The sequence below is a fragment of the Vombatus ursinus genome, unplaced genomic scaffold, assembly GCF_900497805.2.
Source record: "Vombatus ursinus unplaced genomic scaffold, bare-nosed wombat genome assembly UNPS02014847.1, whole genome shotgun sequence".
NCBI classification, from domain to species: Eukaryota; Metazoa; Chordata; class Mammalia; order Diprotodontia; family Vombatidae; genus Vombatus; species Vombatus ursinus.
The window spans coordinates 1,979,339-1,995,383 of NW_020954625.1; the positions used below are offsets into that span (position 1 = coordinate 1,979,339).

At 41.8% G+C, this 16,045-nt stretch overlaps 1 protein-coding gene across 4 annotated transcripts in view; it reads right to left on the reverse strand.

Annotated features, from left to right (window-relative positions):
• Positions 1-16,045, reverse strand: part of SCAPER (S-phase cyclin A associated protein in the ER) — a 400,073-nt gene that overhangs the window by 103,675 nt on the left and 280,353 nt on the right. For all 4 annotated transcript variants that reach the window (XM_027840666.1, XM_027840664.1, XM_027840665.1 and 1 more), the window contains one exon: positions 1,421-1,544. In XM_027840666.1, coding sequence (XP_027696467.1) covers positions 1,421-1,544 — 124 coding nt within the window. The remainder of the gene's footprint in view (positions 1-1,420; positions 1,545-16,045) is intronic.

The window sequence follows — 16,045 nt, forward strand, 5'->3', positions numbered from 1 at the left end:
ATATTCCATCTACTCATTTGCCTTGGCCATCTTGACCCCAAGCGATATAAGCCTCCACAAAGGAAGGAACCATTTGTTTTTTTTTTTTATCTCTCTGTATCTTTAACACCTACCACAGAGCCCAGCACCTAGTAAATACTTGTAGATTAACTGCCATCCACTGATGCTGGGCTCCTTCTATTCCCCATCCCCCACCCCCCATTCTCCATTCCCACCTTTTGCTCTCAGAATGGTAATGGACTGACTGTCCGACAGCTTCATTCACCATTCCTCTGACTTCCTGGTCTAAAACTCCTTTACTTGGCCAAGATTAATCCTCCTATATGTTTTGTCTTTCCCTATTTGAATGTAAGCTTCCTGTGGCTAGGGACTGTTTCACTTCTGTACATGCCCACCACCTCCAGAACCCAGCGCACAGTAGGTGCTTAATATTTTTTCATTTATTCATTTTACAGTATGGGATGCTCCCCTCCAGCAGCTAATTTTAGCTGATGTTCGGCAGATTATCACTAAAAGTAAACAGAAGATGAACCAGGGTCTTTCTCTGTCTTTCCTTCTTCCCATAGAAATACAGCATAACCTGAATTTTCAGAATTTAGGAAGCAATTTATCAGTTTTATTTCAAATTATTCTGAAACCCAGGCCATTCACTCATATTCTTTGCTTATAAGTTCTCTCTCACCTTTTTCTTTTCTAGTAGTAAGAGATCACACAAGCATATATGCTCATATATGAACAAATGATAGTGTTTTATGTGTTACAAAGCACTTTCCTCGAAACTTCTGTCAAATAGGTAGTGCAGGCAATCACCAAGTATCAATTTAGCGTCTACTATGTACCAGGCACTATGGTCATTGCTGGGGATACAAGGACAAAAATGAAATAATCCCTACCCTTAAGGAGCTTACATTCAGTTGGGGGAAAGAATATACAGATACATGTAAGGATGCAGAGTAACATAAGGTTGTTTCAGGGAGCCCCAGGGGGTGGGGAGAGGATACCAGTAGCTGAGGAGGATCAGGAAAGGTCTGATTTAGGAGGTGGCATTTCAGATCAGGTTTGAAAGACAGGACCTGCAGCTAGATCTTTTGACTGGGTCATTTCCATTATGCCACTTGCTTCTTGATTTATTTACCCTGTTCCTACACGAGGTCCATAAGGTCCTACATTGGTTTTTTCAGTATTTTGCTGATTATTTCAATATCACTGGTTTGCCCTGTAAGGCTATGCATTTTATTTTCTGAATTTAAAACCATGATTCTTAGAAAGGTGCACTAGGCTGACTGACGGGTCCATTACACCAGAAAGGTAAGAAGCCCTGCCCTATTTAGGATGTTTGTCCAGCTTTGTTTGTCTGGTTCTAGCTCAAAACCAGAGCAGAAACCTTTCTGTCAAAAGGCTGAAACAGAGTATCACATACCGTCAGCTGGTGTATTAGAAGGTCCATTAAGAAGGTGATCTTGTTGCTAAACAGAACATAAGCACAGTTTTCTGAACAGTTGCTGCAGGTGAGATTGTATACATTGATGGCATTGCTGAGAGACCTAAGAGAAAAAGAACATTTCATTTGATAAAGTTTGAGCAATTATTCTCCCAGCATCTTCACACCCAAAATCATGGTTACAAAACCAAGCCCCCAGGTGGCCAGTAGGTCTCTCTCTACACACCAATGACCACCAAGCACTCTGTTTGTGCCTCTTATGACTTATGACCACGACACAGGCGTGTCCCTGCTAACTCCTTCCCCAGGCTGCTGTCTTCGAACGAAAAGAGTCTTTTAAGCTTAACTCACAATGTTAATGGTAGGCTTTCAACATTAAAAGTTGTTTCCACAGTGTAATATCCCCACTTGATGAGAAGGTCCAGGATGGCAGGAACTCTAATCACCCAGTGTAGGGCTCTACTTACAGTAAGTGTTTCATAAATATCTTAAGGCTCTATATACAAAAACATCTGCTGAACTGAACTGAACGTACAGAGTTTCAAAATGTTTAGGTGTGTACAAACAAAAAGGTATTTTCACCCAAAACAGTCAAGTGATCATTTGTACATCAACCTAATGACTGACTGATTACCTATTATTAGCTTAGATTTACCTTGGAAGTAGAGAACAGGAACCCTAGCACTTAGGCAGCTAGGAAGCATAATGGATAGAACTCTGGGCTTAGAGTTAAGATAACCTGAATTCAAATCCATTCTCAGACACTTAGTAGCTTAGCTGTATGACCCTCGGCAAGTCACTTAATCTCTGTCTGCCTCAGTTTTCTCAAATGTAAAATAGAGATCATAATAGCACCTATCAGTATTGTTGTGAGTCATTTAACTTCTGTCTGCTTCAGTGTCCTCAACTGTAAAATAGGGATAATAATAGAACCAGGATTGTTGCGAAGATCAAATGAGATTATATTTGCGAAGCACTTAGCACACAGCTATTATTGTTGGTGCTGATCCTTCATTTTCTTAGATGTATATTTTATTTATTTCTAAATGTATTTATTTATTTTTAGTTTTCAATATTCACTTCCTTAAGATTTTGAGTTCCAAATTTTCTCCCCACCTCTCCCCCCCTACCCCAAGATGGCATTTAATTGATATAGGCTCAACATATACATTTATTATCAAACCTATTTTCATATTAGTCATGTTGTAAAGAAGAATTAGAATCAATGGGAGAAACCACAAGAAAGAACAAACAAAAAAAAAAGAGAGAGAGAGAGCACAAATAATATGCTTCCATTTGCATTCAGACTCCATAGTTCTTTTTCTGGATGTGGATAGCATTTTCCATCATGAGTCTTTTGGAGTTGTCTTAGATTCTTGCACTGCTAAGAAAACATAAGTCTAGTAAAGTTAGTCATTGCACAATGTGGCTGTTACTGTGTATAATATTTTCGTGGTGCTCACTTCACTCAGCAACAGTTCATATAAGTCTTTCCAGGTTTTTCTGAAGTCTGCCTACTCATCATTTCTTATAGAATAATAGTATTCCATTACATTCATGTACCACAGCTTGTTCAGCCACTGTCCAACTGATAGACATCCCCTCAATTTCCAATTCTTTGCCACGACAAAAAGAGCTGCTATAAACATTTTTGTACATGTGGGTCCTTTTCCTGTTTTTATGATCTCTTTGGGATACAGACCTAGAAGCAGTATTGCTGGGTCACAGGATATGCACAGTTTTATAGCCTGATCCTTCATTTTTAAAGAGGACTAATGACATCATAGGGTGTTGTCCTGACTTGTGTATGAACCAGATTTAAGTGAGACAGAGTCACACAAAGGCATCAGCCTTGCTCTCTTCAGCGTCATCCAAGTCCAGTGGCAGGACAAAACTCAGGATGATTGGCAATGGCCCAGGATGCAGTGGATGACCTTGGTCTCTTTGGTTTCTGACCAAGCCCTAAACACTCCACAGCAGCTGCTTCAGCTGCCTTCATGGCTGCTGGATCAAATTGTTCTCATCTGCCCATTTCTCTGGGGAAGTCTTCACATGCTTGGGATGGACACCCTGCTAACTTACCTACAGGTCTGAGGTCTATTGGTTACCCGCAACCTGGTTTAACCTATCTGCTGAGGCAGTTTACCAGGCTGTGACTGATGCTGGTCGTGCTACAGCTTCTTGGAGCTACAAGTGAGAGTTGGGTGAAAGGTAGACACACCAAAGGTGGACGAGCAGCCCTGAAAAGGGCTCGGCAAGCCCTCACACCCAAAGTGCTAGCCCTCCCTGAACACCCCACATACCCACATCACATAGTAGGTGCTTAATAAATGCTTGTTTCCTCCCTGCTTCCCTTCCCCTATTCACCCATTCTTGGCATTCTAAGTTTGGTATTTAGATAGAAGGTAGAGTAGGCAGAAGGGAGATGTAAGAATCAAACTGAAAGTATGTGGTGATGTGAAAAAAGGGATGATGTTGAGAGCTTGGACAAGGTTTTTTGATTGTTTTCTTTTCTATAAATATGGCTCAAGTTCATACATACACAGACCCCAAAGTCACGTTTCTTGATAAGAGCAGAGCCCATGTTTGCATCTTTAAAGTCTAACTTAGAGAAAACTTTAACATCGATTTTTTCACATGTAAAATTAGGGAACTAGACCAAACAAGCTCCAAGATACCTTAGAACTCTAAACAGCTCACCTGATGGCCTTGGAGCAACTTAAGGCAGGATTCCTGATCTTCTAGGACTTGAGACTGTGACCAGTGCCAGGAACCAAGACAGGAAGAAAGCTGCCCTAGACACCGGTCACCAGGGAAAGGCCCGAGGAGCTCCTCCAAGGTGTTAGACCCACCAAGTGAACATGGGGAGAAGCCAACCCTCGCCCGTCCAGTGGAACCTGAACTCCAGCTGAGGGACACACACTAAGTGTTCCTGCGTGGATGAAGACGCCGCAGCTGAAGGAAATCCGTGGAAGGAGCCTGAATGAGAAGCCACCGAGGGAGTGTGTTCCTGGGCACTGCCTCCCGCTGGCAGAGAGCTTTCCCACCCACCCACCCCTCAGTCACTTTTTGAGGCTTCAGTTCCTTTCTCTTTTCTTTTTTTTTTTGGTTGGGCAAGGCGGGGTAAGTGACTTGCCCAGGGTTACACAGCTAGTAAGTGTTGTGTCTGAGGCCGGATTATGAACTCAGGTCCTCCTGAATCCAGGGCCGGTGCTCTATCCACTCTGCCACCTAGCTGCCACCTTCAAGTCCCTTCTCTACAGAATATGGGAGTGGATCATGATCACTGTTTAGGCTGCCTTCAGGTCTAACCTTTGGCGAAACCATATCTTGTCCTGGAAGCTCAAGGCCCACCCTGACAAATGCAGGTCCCTCAAAACGCCCAGTTTATGGGATGTGGGGTCGCTGGAGAAGAAAGGGAAGTGCAGGAGACAAAGCCGCAGCAGCTGTTTTCGGGGTCCTATCAAAGCAAGAAGACATCTTTTGAGAGCTTGCTCTGGTGCTACAAAGACCATGACAGTTCATGATAATTAAATTGACCCTCCTCGATTCCTGCCTATTCAATTTATCTTCTCGGTCCTAACTAAGCCCTGATTTTCACCTGGGAGACCAAGCCTCTGGTTACCCGCCGTCACCTCCTGAGAATCCTTTGCTTGTTGACTGGTTAAATGCTAGCCCACTAGATGGGAGGTACTAAGTGCTGAGGACATGCAGACTGAAATCCAACAGTCCTTGTCCTCAAGGAGCTTCCATTCCTCCAGGCTCACTGCAGCCCCTACTCAGGACAGAACAAAGACAGGAGCAGCCAAGACACACTGTAATTTCCTACTAGGCTCTTTATAACTTAGAGACAGCGATGTGCAGAGCCTCTCAAAGAGCCCCTTCTAAGGTGGCAGCTAGGAGGGGTCTGGCACATCAGATGATGGATTTAGAGCAGGAAGGAATGAATCTTCAAGGTCATCTAGTATAACCCACTCATTTTGTAGTTGAGGAGACTGAGGTCACAAAAGCAGTAAGTGGCAAAGAGAACTTGAACCCAGATCCTCTGGCTCCAGAGCCAGCCCTCTCTCGATGGTACCCCACAAAGCTCCACTCTGGATGAAGAGATACAAACATTTTAGTTCTTGAGGGGCAGGATGAAGGAAGAAAGTCTGTAATGAGCCCTAGCACTTGAACTTAACAAAAAATTGGAGTTGCCCTACTTTTTAGTTCTTGGCTATCTGGCCCTAAGCATCACTAAAAGAATTTACACAAGAGAATAAAATGTGCATTCACTGGAACTCATTCAGCCAATCAGCTTGGTCTGTTTTCTAGGAAATTTCTCCAGCTTTTCACCCGGGGAGTGGGACACTAGAAACCTGCTAAATTCTATTGCTAACTGTTACGAGGAACGGCTTGTCATTTGAGAGGCGGCAGCAGCATGGCGGAGGGGACAAGTCCTGGATCTGGAGTTGGGAGACCCGGGCCTGCCTCCCAGTCCTGACGCTCACTAGCTATGGGAGCTGAACAAGCGACGCACAATGGGGCTAATGGCACTTGCAAACCCACTTCACATTATTCTTTTGGGGGAAGAAACCCTGTTTAAACCTTCACAGGCTATAGAAATGCATCTTTAATCTTATAACAGTCTGGGTACTTGAGACATACTTTTGCCAGAGAGTAAAGCCATGGTGAAAAGACTGGTAGGTGATGAGATGAATCAGGAGAACCAGAGCCTACAGCGCGCTCTCCTACGGTCATGGTGAAAACCAGGGCAAACTGTTTCATTTTGGGGGGGGCTTCAGTTTCTCAGCTGTGAAATGAGAGTTGGAAGGGTTCTTTCAGGACTGACAGTCTATGAATATAGGAGGAAATACTCAGTGTTGCAAACCTTATTTTATATAGTAATCATGTTCCTCAATTTTTTAAAAGATGGATTTTAAACTCAGTAGGAAATCTAACATGTAAAGGCACAGACTGCAAACCTTTTTGAAAAAATGAAGACTCCTTTTTTGAGGAGGGTAAGTAATTATCCTCTGAGCTGTTTGGAGTGTTTTGAGTATAGTACAGTGGCTTTACTTAAAGTCAGGGCATGCCTGCACTCAAAAATGAGTGTTCTAAAGTAGTTTGTGATTTCTTAAACAGAAAACTTCTCATTTGCTTTTAGCTGTGAAATGTACCTCGACACTGTCTTGTACCTACAAACCTGTCAGAAGGAAACAAACTTGTGATGGTTATTTTTCTCATGAGAAATGAAGTGGAGGGAGGAAGGAGGGAAACAGTGACCTCAATGTCATGAAAAACTTGCCCACTGAGAGAAACCTGTTGAAGAGACCACCTGTACTTGAAGACCACCTGTCAGAAAGCTCACTTTTGTGTGGAGCCAGCCCTGGGTGGTCTTCCTAAGCAGGTTTCACTGTAATTTGAGACTAGGGTGACTGGAAGCCTTTGCAGGGTCAAACAGAAGGCAAGGCCCCGCACCCAGCTAGAGAGTGGCTCCTTCAGGGAAGGGACTAAACAGCTCTCAGGGACAAACTCTCAATACTGTAGTTGGTTGGGTTGGGGGCTAAATGGCACTTCTGCTTGCTGAGGGAACACTGAAAGCTTAGGTTATTATTGAGAGGGCTTCTGCTGAAAACCTGAGCCCAGAAAACTCCCAAAGGAGGCTGGGCATCCTCCGAAGCCTGTCTGCAGTAGCCACTGACTTGGCTGCACAGAGTAAAACGAGACTCACATTTTATGCACTTAGCTTTTCACCAAGTGCTCATTATATGGAGCACAAAGGAGTGAAGTGAGGGAGGCAGCAGGCATTTACAGAGCCCGTCCTAGGGACCAAGCACCGTGGCCCCATCTCCATACTGGGCAGGGCAGTCAGTATTCCAACCAAGGACCCTGCCCCCTCAGGCAAATCCAAACACCAAATTTCCTCTGACACCAATATTAATGACACCACAACAAATCTGAATAAAGGGGCTGACATCTGACCCCATGAAATATATTGTTCACTGTCGATAATCCCTGAAAACTCTTTCTTGAACATGTAACCAATTTACAGGTTTTAGGTAGAACTTAAAAGAGTAAAGAAGACTTGCTATGGCATTTGTAATGACGTGCATTTGCCCAAATTCTCTGCACACTGTTCTGGGCCTAACACTTTCTGACCTTGATGATCAATTTAAGCTCGAAAGTCAATTTTAATTTTGCAAAGTAGACCCTCTTTTTGAAGAGTTGATGCCCTTTGTCATTTTATAGAATTCTTTTCCTAACAGAGACTTCCTTTCCTCCAACCCAGCAAACTTTCCCTCGTCACAAAGATCCAAAAAGAAAAAGAAGGAAAAAGAGGAGAGTTCCCCTCAGCTGCCCGGTCAGCACCTGTACCTCACACGCTGCCCTTCCCCCCTCCCTACCTCCACCCCCTTTTGGAACAGAGGGAGGTGGCACATTTCTTCAACTCTTCCCCAGTCATTATAATGACATAGGAGAAAGTCTTTGTTTGTCCTGGCAATTAGGAACAACTCTAAGATCAATATGAAAACCTAAAATGTATTTGAAAATGTTGAAGTAAATATGCAGAAGGAGACAATTATTTTGGAACACTGATGAATGAATCATGATTAGATCTCTTGGTGCAGGGAGAGGGGCTAAGATGATACCTATGTAATATCTGATTTTTATTTTCTATACTTCAAATTATATTATATTTTAGGTTATATTGTATATAGTTATATTATTACTCATGATCTGAACCAAAGTATATCTGAATATGGGTAAGAAAAATCTATGTGACAATGGAGTTCTATGATGGTGCTTTATAACAGCCATGTGTTTGGGGTTTTCCACATATCAAAATTCACAGAATTACAGGATCATAGGGTTCAGAAGAAACCCTAGGGTGAAGAAGGGCCAGTGAAGAAAAAAAAAGGTGATGTTATTCTCATAGTACAAAACACACTAGAAAAAGCAGCCAGGTCACACTGCTTCACTTTTAATCTACACAAAAAAAATGTATCAAGTCTGTACTCTTGGAAATATAAATCCTGTTCTTTAAACAAAATGAAGAATAAACTGTGGCTGAAATTATTTCACAGATCATCCCTACTAAAAATAAAATTTAAACTAAAGGACTTCACTGGGACATTTATTTAAAAACCATTTATAACAAGAAGGGTTCACAGGCTAAGATGGGGAAGAGATATTAATTTGGTTTATGTTTGTAAAGTTACTGTGCTAAAGTCCATTTGGAACAAAGTCTCACTATAGCTCTGTCCACTGATCTCACATTAACCAAACACAACTGTTGTCATCAGGTCAAATACGAACATGCTTTTATATCATATTCTATGTTTATAATAGTGTTGTGAGGTTGAAACCACCCATCCCATTTTTGTTCTGATACCTTAAGTGAGAACACATTGAATTTAAAAGACCTTAGATGATATGTGAAATTAAAAAAAATCTTTGAAAAACATTGTCTGATGTGAAATGGGCCAGACAAGGAGCTCATTCCAATAGGCAGGGAATACTAGGCCACGTTCTCACGCCATCATGAATAGTCACTATCGGGCTGAGGAGGACCAGATGTGAGAGGTTAAAGCCAGGGGCCTCTGAGGAGTACCCACCTGGGGGAGGGGTGGAGGAGGAACTTTGGATTTAGCCTTTATCAGGTCTCAGCTACCCCTCTGGTCCCATCAAAGGAGGAAGCTGTGGGCTTTGAAGGAGGAGTGTGGATTTCTCCTCTTGCTTCCCATCAGGGTCCGAGCTGCATTCCAGAGTCAGTTGCATCAAGAGCGCCCCCCATGAGGAGGAGAAACTAGGAGCTGTGAACTACCCTACCCCTCTGCCGCCCACATTCTCCAAGCTGAGCCCACCTTCCCTGGACTCTGAACTCTTCTTGTAGACAACCTTAGTAACCATTCCTTTTTAAAAGCTACTCAAGACTGCCTTGCTAAGTTGATTCTCCACTGAAAATCTTGTAAGGGCTTGAACCAATGGCATTAGAGAATCCCCCCCAAGCCCTCTGGGATGCCCCCTAGAACAGTGAAGGGGGAGAGGTAGCCAAATTCTGAGGCCATGAACTCATTTGTGAGACTGGGACTTGGAACAGGGATCCTCAGAGCTTATATAGGCTACGACAGCAAAACTAAAATTAGCTTTAAAATTCCATTTTCCCTAGCCTCCATAATGATTTTTTAGGTCACGTGTGTAGACATTTTATCTATATGAGTTGATTCCAATATTTTCATGTAATTGGTTACAGTTCTTTATGTTTACACGCAATGGGTTCTATATATTCAGAGATTCATTTTAGTTTTGAAAGAGCAGTTTTTAAAAGCCAATAAAAATAAGCAAAAACTGGTCTTTCTGTGTTTTCCTCAAATTAAGTTTCTTTCAAAGAAAGTGAAAATAATGTATTTGAAATATGAAATATGGAAACTTGTGTCAAATTAATTTTTAATCATCTTGGCCAAAGATTTTTGAAAATTAAGAACAGAAACTCATTAACAAAAATAGTTTCAGGATTAGAAAGTCTTTAAACGTGGGTTTGTTTTTTTTCCCCAAATTGGAAGCATTAGCAGTAAGAAGGCCCCAGGTGGTTTGGGGTGTTAAATGGCAGATTAAAATAGGCCGAAATCATTACTCTAATCTTATTAGAGGAACAGTAGCTGTCATGGTAACAATTTATTTACAAACCTTTTGAGATAACTGCAAGATGCTTTAATATACCAATCAGAGAAGTGGATCTACCAAACACTACAGCTAATTAACTCACAAAACTGCTGTCCCCAGAATCTCTAATAGGAAAGTCCTCGAACTGCAAATCCCATGCCATTTTCACTATATTAACACTTTACTTTGCTAGCGATATAAAACGGCATAGGAAGTAACATTAGGTAATAGTCAGCAACAGAAAAATGGCATAACGTATTTGAATAATAAAATATCTACTTTTGATATAAAGTTGTGATCTAAAGTACAGTGAATCCAGTTACAAATGTACTCTACAGCGTATCAATTTCAGTTCTAAATGGCTTTCTTTCCTCAAATGAAACCAGAACAGGCACACACAAGATGTTTTTATCAAGAGTGTCATGGAAAGTCACACAGGAACATGACTTATCGTTGGACTTCATGTTCACATTTGTTATGAAGAATCTGAACCATTACAGCCCATCCTTATAAACAGAGCAGGCTTGCTTTAGGCTCACCAGTGTCACTTCCGTTAGATCAGTGCCTTGCACGTGTTTTGGGTTCCTGGCCTGTGCATCTACCAGGCAAAGACCCCAGGGAGCTCCTTTCTTTGCCTACTCCCATTTGCCATTCCATAAAATACAAGAGACAAAACCTGCTTAATTAGAATTCTGAGATTAATGCTTTAAATGAGATAACAGTGAGAGGGATAGATAATTTTAAAAATCAAATACCACAAGTAAATCATTAAATTGTCAGAAACAGAAGAATAATGATTGTCATTTTCATCATTGTTCATGGAATTTCATAGACCCACACTTCAATACCCAGTGCACCGGGACTCTTCTCATTCATTCAATATTCCACGAACATTTATAAAGGAACTACTATGTGATACCTGAAAGGTGACACCAGGACAGCTAGGTGGTACAGTGGATAGCATGCTGGGGCCTGGAGTCAGGAAAACTCCTCTTCCTGAGTTCAAATCTGGCCTCAGACATTTACTAGCTGTGTGACCCTGGGCAAGTCACTTCACTCTGTTTGCCTCAGTTTCCTCATCTGTAAAATGAGCTAGAGAAGGAAATGGCAAACCACTCCAGTATCTCTGCCAAGAAAACCCCAAATGAGGTCATGAAGTGTCAGATACAACTGAAACTGAACCACAAATGTACAAGGCCCTCTACTTAGTGCGAGGGATATAAAGAGATATAGTATAGGTCCTGATCTCAAGGAATTTACAAACTAAAACCTGACATGCACAAATAATAATGACAGGAGGGATGAGAGATACAGAAAAGGGAAAAGCTATATATGGGTTTTTTTTTTTTAAGTGAGGCAATTGGGGTTAAGTGATTTGCCCAAGGTCACACAGCTAGTACGTGACAAGTGTTTGGTCTGAGACCGGATGTGAACTCAGGTCCTCCTGACTTCAGGGCCAGTGCTCTATCCACTGCGCCACCTAGCTGCCCCCAAAAAGCTATATATGTTAGGAACCTTACCTGGTCAGACCCCACGTGGAATTGTTCATTTCACAGTGCCACATTTTAGGATGGAAACTGATAGACTGCCTGGAAGGAAGCAGTCAGAATGGAGAGGGGAGCTAAAGATCATGACATTCAAGAGCCACCTGAAGGAACTGTGAACAGGAAACAGTCATTGTGCTTCTAACCCAGAATCAGGCAAGAAGTTGCACTAAGTCAGAAGAGGTACAGAGGCAGCAGTAATCATTTAACAACGACCATCTCCCATGCAATATGCTTACCATTTGTGGAGATCCAGGCAAAGTGCCAGGAGATGTATGAGGAAAGAGAGACTGATAGTGTCTTTGGGAGCTAGGAGGAAGATCAGCGCAGGCTGCACAGAGTTGACGACACCTGAGTAGGGATCTGAAGGAGACTGTGTGTGTGTCAGAAGAGGATTTTAACAGACAAAGATCGGGAGTGGGAAGAAGACAGGCAAAGGCACAGAGATAGGAGAGGGCCACAACAGAATGGGGATGAACGCTTGTGACTGTGCTATATGATGACTCACAATCCTAGTTCAACGTCCTTTAAAGTTTCACAAAGCAATTTCCTTACAACAACCTGATTAGGTACAAGATATAAGTATTATCATCACTATCTTACAAATGAGAAACTAAGGCTCACAGGGATTAAGTGACTTGTCCAAGGTCATGTGACAGAGCTGGGTTTCAAATACAAATCTCTGGACTCCAAACCCAAGAACTCTTTCCACTATACTTTGTAATACAATAATATCTTTTTTGGTACGAGGTCCCTTTTTTATTGTCAAAATTTTCTTAGACATCATCTACAAGAAGAATCTTTCGACTGAGAAAATACACACCAAAAAGCTACTATGAATCAAATTATGATTTTAAATGAATTTGCATTATGATAACTCATCCGTGCCTGCTCATCCTATTAAGCTCACCCTGCCCTGCCCATAATGAAAATTGTAAAGTGGGCTTTTATTTGTACTTACTAGCCATCGCCTTGGAGCACAGAACTGGTCCTCCAAGGAGAAGTTCTTAAAGTCATTAAGTGACCACAGAAGCTTGGGCTGAGCGCACTAGGTGGGCAGCCTGGGAATTTTCCCATTAGAATCACCACAGCTGCTGCTCTGGGTGTCCGGGCAGTGGTTACGTTGTAACTGAGCTGAGGGGTCAAAGGCTGGCTCAGGAGGGGAGGTGGGGTTTGGTAGCTTGCACAACAAATGGAAGGTAAGGAGTGGGAAGTGAGGATAGGTGTGGTTGTGTCACAGACATGCCTTCTAACTGGCTGATGTGGGGATGATGGGAGGTAACCCTTTTCTCTCCGTCTGGCTGGCTGATTATATACCCTTTTGAAATATAACTTTAGTATCTTTGTAGTCAAGGCCACAGATCCCCTGGGGTCAGGCCACTTTGCAGCCTACTCCCCTGGAATATCTAGCCACAATGGTCACACAGACTATACTAAGACACAGGGGAAAGGGCATTGTTTGTCTACCAGAGGGTCTGGGTTTGACTCTTGGCTCTTCCTGGGCAAATTCCCCAATCTCCCTGGACCTCAGTTTCCTCATATACAAAAATGAAGGTGTTTGAACAAATGACTAAGATCCCTTTTAGCTCTAAATTTATAATCCTCTGATTATATTGTAGAATAACTCTGATGACTGGGAAGATTTTTTTATATTGAGCCCAAATGCCTCTTCCAATTTCTGGTCGTTGTTCATAATTCTGTCCTCTGAAGTCAAAGAGTCTAATCTCTCTTACACATGACTACCTTCCAATCTTAGAAGAAAACTGCCTACCCCGATATCTTTTCCAAGTTAAACATTCACTATAAAATGAACAATTCCACATGGGGTCTAACCAGGTAGAGTACAGTGGGACTATCACTTCTCTAATTCTGAATGCTATGGCTCCAAATGAAGCTTAAGATTTCATAGCTTTTTTGGCTACCATGCCATACTAAGGACTCAATGAGCTTGGAATCCACCAAGACGTCTAGATATTTTTCACATGAACTGTTATTACCACGCCAGACCGCTCCTTTCCTGTATTTGTACAACTGATGCCTAGGAATCATCTGTAGGACCTTATCACATTTCTTTTGGATTTGGCCCACCCTTCCAGCCTATTATCATCCAATATATCAGCTATCCCTCCAACTTTTTGCTTCTGAAAAGCTGATAAAAGTTGCCAACCATTCCTTTATCAAAATCATTAGTCAAAAAGGTGGGCAACACAGGAACAGTAACAGATCTCTAGGATACTCCATTAAAGATCATCCTTAGAATCAGCAGAAACTCATTAATGACACTACTATTTGTGTTCATGTGCAACTAGGTGGCACAATGGATAGAGCACTGGTTTTGGAATCATGCTGCATGAGTCAAAAGCTGGAATTAAGGTTGCCTGGAGAAATATCAACAATCTCAGATATACAGAGCAGTCTGATAGCAAAAAATGAAGAGAAATTAAGACGCTTCTTGATGAAGGGGAAAGAGGAGCATGTAAAAGCTGAACTGAAGTTTAATATAAAAAAACCTAAGATTTTGGCAACTGGTTCCATCACTTCCTGGTAAATAAAGATAGAATAGAAGCAGTGTCTGATTTTATATTCGTGGGCTCAAAGATCACTGTAGATGGCAACCGCAGACATAAAATTAAAAGATGCTTGCTCCTTGGAAGAAAAGCTATGGCAAATTTGAACAGCATACTAAAAAGCAGAGATATCACCTTGCTGACAAAGATCAATATAATAATCAAAGCTATGGTTTTTCCAGTAGTAATGTATGGCTGTGAAAGTTAGACTATGAGGAAAGCTGAGCACCACAGAATTGACAGTTTTAAATTTGTGGTGCTAGAGAAAACTTTTAAGGGTTCTTCACACAGCAAAGAGGTCAAATCGATTAATACTTAAAGAAATTAATTGAGGCTTTTCACTGGAAGGTCAAATACTGAAGCTGAAGCTTAAATAATTTGGCCACATAATGAGAAGACAGGACTCATTGGAAAAGATCCTGATGTTGGGAAAGATTGAAGACAAAAGGAAAAGGGGACAGCAGAGGATGAGATGGACAGATAGGATAATGGAAACAATGACAGACAGACTTGGAGAAACAGTGAAGGAAAGAAGAGCCTGGTGCGCTATGGTCCGTGGAGTCACGAAGAGTGGGACACAACTGAACAACAATTTGTGTTCAGTGATTTAACTAGTTTCATATTAAAACTAGTTTCAAAAAAAAAAAAACATCGGAATATTTGCATACCTCTAGTCTTGCATCACCTCTCCTATTCTTCACAATTGTTCAAAGATCTCTGACTTTGAGTAACAACATCTGCCATTATTTTCAAACCCTGGAATGTATTTCTTCAGAACCTTATAACTGAAATAAAGAACAACTAGACGCCCTCTTTCTATTTAGCCATTTCTGCCATAATCTTCCCAGCCCAAGGCTTCATTTCTTCTTGGTAGAGAAAACAGGAACAAAACAAAAGCTATATCGTTAGTTTTTTATTCTCTCTGTAATTCATTACCACCCTCCCCCTTCTACTCTGAACACGGAGTCTTTTCCTTCTTTTTTTCTATCTCTCCCCCAATCTAGCTTTAAAAAGTACTATTTTTTTCCTTTTGTTCTTTATATTCATTGTCACTTTTAAGGCATTCTGAACTCTACTACTGGTGCTATTCTTAAATGATCATTCTGTTCATTCTCCCTTATGTGCCACTCACTCTACCGTTTACATGGGTTTTTTAAAAAACCTAAGCTGGTCCCCAAGTTGCCAATGCATCCACAGCCAATCTTTTGTTTTCTTTCCCACTGAAAGCATCTGTTAGCATCTTTAGAATTTCACTATTTTTTTTTTGGCTAGGCAATGGGATTAAGTGACTTACCCAGGGTCACACAGCTAGTAAGTGTCAAGTGTCTGAGGCCGAATTTGAACTCAGGTTCTCCTGACTCCAGGGCCGGTGCTCTATACACTGCACTACCTAGCTGCCCCTTCGTCAGTTCTTGAAGAATAAAAGTACTAAGCAAACAGGGAATTTATGAGCTGCCCTGTTTAGGCTCAAAGCATTTCATCAGATGTCCCGATGACTGAGGTCCTTGGTCTTCACCCCAGCAGAGTTCTCATCCTGCTGTGACTTCTCTCAGCTGCCTCTTTCCTCCTGCTGTCCAGGTGTAGACACAGGATACTATTAAGGCAACATCACTTACTTTTCTTTGGTTATCCTTATCCAATTACTGTCGATAATGATTTTCTCCTTGGGTTGTAAATTTCCTCCATGAGTTTCCCTCTTCACTATATGACCTTACTCTCGGGTCCTTTTCATGGATTGTGTTCCTTTTGAACAAGGTGCAGCCTTAAAGGGCCTAGTTCCAGCCCACCAAATTTCCCTGATGTCTAACAAGAGTAACTTACATTTAATAGAATTTGGAGGTTTACAA